The sequence below is a fragment of the Rhagoletis pomonella genome, unplaced genomic scaffold, assembly GCF_013731165.1.
Source record: "Rhagoletis pomonella isolate Grant_MI unplaced genomic scaffold, Rhpom_1.0 Rhpom_scaffold_00003, whole genome shotgun sequence".
In the NCBI taxonomy this organism is placed as follows: Eukaryota; Metazoa; Arthropoda; class Insecta; order Diptera; family Tephritidae; genus Rhagoletis; species Rhagoletis pomonella.
In genome coordinates this window covers 69717565-69724355 of record NW_023458557.1, presented here as the reverse complement: position 1 = coordinate 69724355, position 6791 = coordinate 69717565, and the positions used below count along the sequence as shown (strand labels likewise).

General features: G+C 40.1%; 1 protein-coding gene across 1 annotated transcript in view; it reads left to right on the top strand.

Annotated features, from left to right (window-relative positions):
* The window catches only part of LOC118735416 (Down syndrome cell adhesion molecule-like protein Dscam2), a gene marked incomplete in the record, with an annotated part of 127945 nt that overhangs the window by 10802 nt on the left and 110352 nt on the right, over positions 1-6791 (top strand). The window contains 2 exon segments of the mRNA XM_036465142.1: positions 2564-2736; positions 6682-6791. Of these exon segments, the coding sequence (XP_036321035.1) occupies positions 2564-2736; positions 6682-6791 (283 nt within the window).

Here is a 6791-nt window from a genome sequence, read left to right as displayed (position 1 = left end):
CGGAACGTCCTTAGAAATCACGAAAAATAGACACGAAGTGTTCGCAAAAATCTTATAATAAGATCCAGAATATGTCAAAATGTCCTGAAAAATATCGCAAAGAATTCAAAAATGTCCCGGAAAGTAAAAAGCAATTCAATTTCGAGCAGTCAAAACAAATCCTGAAAAAATTTCGAGAAGTCACAAGAAAGTAGTACATACCTCCAAAAATGTTCGGAAAGATTTAGAAAACCCGAAAAATATAACAAAATATTCAGGAAAGTGCCAAAAAATTAAACACAAACAATTCTTAAAGATCGCGAAAATATGAATAGTCGCAATAAATTCTGAGAAAATTACGTAAAGTTCTGAGAAATAATACTGAACGGTTATCAAGAGATCCCGCGAAGCGCTTTTTGCTCAAAGTAATGAAAATAAAGTTTTTTAAGTAATAAAATAAGTAATATTCTACAAAACATGAGAGCATTCGAATGGGTTTTCGAAATCATTGCACACATATTTTTTTCATTTTGTCCTTCTTGCTTAAAAACTTCCTAGTCACTTTACTTAACAGTCTTTGTGGATCACTAAGTCTTTGATTTCGATCGACCTATTCATTGGTTCATGGTCGGCCATCAATATTCCAGCCTACGAAAGAACTTCGATCTCGTGATCGAGAGGTGGTTTTGAACTACGATGGGCATCAGAGTCTTCTCGCTTGAAAGAAGAAGGTTAGGCCTTTCACGGGGTCAACCGGAATGAAGCACAAATCGTTAAAACTCGCCACTCTTCTATAAATGGGTTTCTGTGGCCCTATTTGAGCCGACCAGAGCTTACTTGTGACAATATAACGGAAATTTCAAATTGAATATTATTGATGGCGTACCCTAATAGTAACATTTGTAACTCGTGCCTTCAGCAATCCACATTTACTGTGCCATCTTTGGCTTCGTGGTTTCATCGTCATAAGTGTAACAAACTCAAAATCAATGGGTCGCGTAACTTTGCCATTACCATTCGCAACTCGTCACATTCGTTTCGTCAATTCGTTTTTTTACTATTTTTATTTGCCTAAATGTAATTCTGCGGCTGATTCCCTGCATCGACATCAACGTCATCATCAGCATCGTCGTCTCGATGTCAATGTAATCTGCAATCCCATTTGCTAGCGAAATGGGGGAAAAGTAAGAGATGTATGCAAAGAAGCCTAACGGTGCTGGAGCGAGAAAACTCAGGAAGCTGCATACACAAAGGGCAACGTAGCAACTTTAACTGTTTCATATGGCTTTGCAATTTCTCAACCATAGTAATTACATCTTCTCGGTTACAGTTTAATGTCGCCCTCATCTATATCGGCCAACATCAACCACTCATTTGCAAAATATTTTTCTTGCTTTTGTTTTGTCCTCGTCTACATTTCTAGAAGTGAGTGAGTATCCTTTCCTTTAATTTTCTGTTTGTTTTTTGGTTTTGATATACTTTGCCTGCTTTCCGAGATGCATCCTGCGAATGAGGCAGTCATACTGCAGCACAGCGCAGCGCCTTTATTGAGTTTGTTCCTTGCAATTTCCTGTTTGCTCGTGCGGCTTTTAGGCCATTTGCGCGCTGGCTGTGTTTAGCTTGGGGGTTGCGGGCAGTAAAATTGCATGTAAGATTTGCAAAGGATGCACTTGAACCCATTGTGGTTTGTATGTGTCACCATCAACTGTGTGCGATGAGTCTTTATATCAATTTTCTACTACTCCATATCCCCTTCTCCCATCATCACTGCCATATACCCATCCGGGCATTTTTCCAATCCACCAACCACCAACCAAAGCACCCAGAGCAACCAAAGACAAACCACGGCAATCCCGTCAACTGTTTGTTTGGTTTGAAAAGGTCTTTCTGGAGCAGCTGTAACAGCGTAGCTGTTAAGATTATAAAGAAGTTGGCAAAATTGCTGGAAAGGGAATTTGTAAAGAACGAAAAAGGTAAACTGCCTTAGTCACAGAAGGAGAGGGCTTTAGAATGCTTGTAGCAGGAGCGACAGAAACGTAAAAGCATATAAAGGGGTTTCAAACAAAACAGTTAAAATGTAGGAAGAAAATAAAAATAAAATTCTATAGAATAAAAAGATTTAAGAAATCCAGCAGCACACTTAGTCAAATACGTACCTATGTATATACGTATGTAGGTGGGTGGCTAGCTGGTTTGCAGTAAGAAAACCAACGACGCTACTTGCCCCTTAAGCATTTAGCCATAACCAGCTCATTCTTCGGTGCGCACTCAAGAGATTGAAATGTCGGCGCCCGGCATTGGTGTTTGGTTACTTTTCTTATCTGCAGTTTGCATCCGCAATCATCGCATTTAACGTTAATTTCTTGTGGACATAAATACAATCTAAGAATGATACAAATTTGATCTGTAATTTGCCAGCTTGATAATATTCACACCCAACCCAGGGGGAAACACGCACACTGTAATACATACATTCACAGCCATTTGTGCTACAACTCGTCTACTATTTTTTATACTTAACTTTACTTTTATTCCGCTAAATGCATATTTATCTAATTTCTACTTTTTCCATTCTCCTCTGCAGATGCTTCCAACTACTTTGACACTCAAGGGCCTAATTTCTCGCATGAACCGCCATCGCGTATTGAATTCACCAACAACGCTGGCAGCATTGCCGATTGTATAGCGCATGGCAATCCGCCACCGAATGTCGAATGGCTGGACAAGGATAATAATCCCATCACCTCAATATCAAAGGTAAAATTTCAATGGAGTTAGAGACAAACTTTAAGCAGCGACACAGGCAGGATGTGTCATGAGAAGAAGCGAGAGACGAAAAACGAAAAAATAGTTTACCCTCTTTTTTCATGTATTTTATTTTATTTTTGCTTTAGTTATAAAAGTTTACGTAAAGGATCTTTTTAAAAGCTATTAACGACATTCACGCAAAATTGAAAAAACTGAATGAACATGTTACATGTTCGAACGGCTTTGAACTTTTGTGGGTTGAGTTTTAGATATGAAGGCGTATAAGAATTTTACCATATCATTCGGCAGCAAAATGTTTGCTATACTTCATCAATAGACTATCTATTCAATAGATTTATTTTGAAAGACAATGTTGTAGCATGTATTTTAGAGTCTTATGACTAATAAATACGAGGTCAGTTTGTTAAGTTGATAACTTTTCCAATCTTCCGTGTAATTGGTTGCATATGTCCATTAAGATGCCCAGAAGCGAAAGTCCTCATACCTACCAATTCATGTCTTTAAACCATCTGGATTTTTTTTTGCTTATAGCAGACCATCAAGTTAGTTTTTTCTAGGCCAACTTAGCTGTCGAAGAGGTGTTCTGGCAGAAATCTGTGACATTGTCACGGTTGTGCGGGGCACTTGCTAAATTAGGAAATTTTGGATGGATTCTTTTCTTTTTTATTTTCAAAATTTCTACAGAAATCATTATGTGATGGTATAGACCTGGCATCCTTATAGCCAATGGTCCGGTGTCCCATTAGTATTTCTGTTAGAATCCTGACGGTGACGCTAGATGCTATGGCTATGTTCTCAACTTGGAAAGACAGGAATTACATGGGATGTTTTATCGGCTGAACCGTTTCTGTTAATTTTATCTGAGATCCCTAACTAGCTCGCTCGTTCCGTCTTCATTTCCGAGAATACCATCTAGTTCTGAGACCGGGCAAAGACTGATTGATTGAAAAGCTTGTAGAGGTGTTCGTTAATCCTGAACGCATATCGTTTTCGACCCTAAGACAGTTATGGACATTGTTAATCACTTTTCGAGACTGCATAGTTGCTTGGTTCTCTCTATGCAATAGTGGTCAACCGTCTGTTTGATAGCTCTGTGTAGGGAATGATAGATGGGCGCGAATCCGGTTGGGTTACTGTCGAAGTGTTTTTCCTGGCCGAGGTGAGGGCACAGGGAGATGTACTCACAGAAAAAATAATACTTTTCTACAAGATGTGTATTATCTCTTCTAGCAGCAGCGCCAGCAGTTATACTGCTCAATCTGTCTAGTGCACGTTGACAAGTTCACCTCTCCTTGGGGTTCTATTGAACAAAGCCAAAATTGGAGTTCTGTTTAACTCGTTGCACCATTTTGCTGATTTCGGTATGCCCTGAGCTTTTAGAGTTAATGGTGTTGCATCGACTAACCGATGATGAACCTGCTCCATTAGAACATTTTGAGGCCATCCCCCTGGCTTTAAAAGCTGTCGGACAGACCACCGCTGTGCCGTCTCGCTCCAGGAGTAATGATTTCCTGATGTAATCCCGATTCCACGATTGGACTAGTTGAAACTGTGATATAGTGCCTATTGTAGTTTAATTAGGAAATAGTCAGACGTGACCGGAAAAGCGGTAAGACATACCCTTACTATCGTTAAGGACACCATGGGAAAGCCCAAGGCACTTTTAGCCGCTCGGCTATTAGTGTCATTCTCGACGTCACACAGTTATGCATCCAATCGACCACTTTCAAAGCCTTAATTTGAGCTTGATGGAAATTTCGCTACAAAAGGCCTTCCCTCTTCTTCCCTGCTTCCGTTCGAATGCTGGCTCCCATCCGATCATACTAGAGAAACAGCAAATTAGTGCCAATCCAGCCGCACAATGATCAATGCGAATATGCGAAAGCGAAGCTTTCAAAAAAAGTGAAGCGTAAGTTTGTTGAAGCATTTTATGGAAAGGGCGCCAGAAAACAATTCGGCGTTATTACAATAGTACTGATTCCTGAAGAGGATTTTAAAGGTTCCATTGAAGTTATCGGCGTCTACATTTTATTTGAGAAGGTACTACCTCAGCCTGGAAGACACTAAAGTAGTCCGGTAATCGAAATGAACAGCTCATGGCAGGGCAGCTGGAGAATAACCCCCTCCCATTCCACCGTTAATTTTTGAACCATCTATGAAAATTGCTAATTGCTGTTATTTTCATGACGAGGTTTCTGTCCAGAGCCAGAGCTTCAACCCAACGGCCTGCATAGCCCGGAAGAAAGCTATATTTCTCCAGAATGCAGGAGTGACCCAGAAATCCCGATTCCCACTGCTCTGTCTCTCATAACCGGAGTGCAGCAAGAGATGCCATCAGCTGACCCACTAGATTTAGTGGCAGAAGATCCAAAAATTCATTTAAAGCATCAACTGGCGTTGTCCGGATTGCTCCGCTAATGCAGATCATACTAATCCTCTGTACTTTTTTGAGCGGCCAACATAAAGTAGAATCAGTCTAACCACCGCTGTTTAGATCCAGCGGCATATACTCGAACTCAAAATCCAAATCCCACTTTTTAATTGATTACATTGGATTTCATCGAATTATAAGTCCCCACATCGTTTTAGGCAATACAAAATTTTAGTTAGATGTGGCTTTTTTGCATTTCAGCGACGATGTTATGTACTAACGATATACTTTATTGAATTAACTTCCTAGTAAGTGTATTTGTAGTGGTACGGAACTTACTCGAAATGAGCCTCGACAAGCTTTCTCCTATAAATAAATAATTAAAATTACTTTAAACTTTAAGTACACTTTAATACCAGTAGAATGACAGCCTAGCATTGCATGCGCTAGAACAAAACATTGTGGCAGGCCCTTCAAGATAGCTCTAAACTCGAAACAAGAGCAGCACAACCGACGCCCACAATGCACAGTTCTCATATACGTACATACATACATATGTATGTACTTATAGATATTTTAACTACAAAAAGCGAAACAAATGCCACAACCATAGAAAATCAAACACAAAAGCAGCAAAATGACAATAAAAGCAACAATCATTTACGGCTGACCTGCAGCAAGCAGCGACTGAGTCAGTTTCGAACAAATTCAATCAATAACCACTTGAACCAAACTTCCGCCATTGGTGTCTGCCTCGCCGGGTCGCTAGCTGGCTGTCTGGTCCGTGTTATTTCGATATTATAGCAGCAACGAAGGAACGAATGAAGGAGGGCAAAAGGAAGAATGGGCAGCATGAGAAGGTAAAGCACGATAGAAGTAGACGCAAGGCAGACGATTGGGGCATTCAGCTACCAGCTCTAGACAAATGTAGGGTGTTGTTGGTCAGGAAGATTAACGGACGGTCAGACAATGTAGCAACTTCGCATTTTATTTCATGGCTTAGCGTCGAGTACAATGCAGCGTCGTGCACAATGTAAAGTCAACGCTCCAAGTGCAGCAAACGATGGAGCAACAACAACGCGCCAAGTAACGGGCAATGTACCAAAAAGTAGCACCGGCCGTTTCGCTGTTTTGTGAGAGGCGCTGAGGGTATCTATGCGTCTGTGTAAATGTATAAATGTTCGTACCGATATCTTTTTGGTAGTAGGAAAATTTCATTGTTTCCCACCTCTGTCGCCGGTTTGGTGGGTTGCTCTTTGACGACTGTCATTTATTTCCGAATCGCTGTATGTTTGGTGCCAATAGCTTTTGTTAGTCGATTGTGGTTCGAATCACTCAAGTATTCTGTAACTGCTCGTCATGGGTGTTATATAATAAATTTTTAATACCATCACTATGCAATCCTTTTTGTTTTGTAAAACTTAAAATTCTTTTTCTTAATTAAAAACCACCGCTCTTCTCAAATATTTTTTTTTTCAATTGCTTTTTGTTATATTTATTTTGTTTTACCTTCGCTCTCTTAAGTTAATATCAACTTTTTTCACTGCTTCATTTCTTAACAGGTCCGTCACATACTCGCCAATGGTTCGCTATATTTCCCACCATTCGAAGCGGAAGAGTTCCGGCAAGATGTACATTGGTCAGTGTATCATTGTGTGGCCAGTAATGCTGT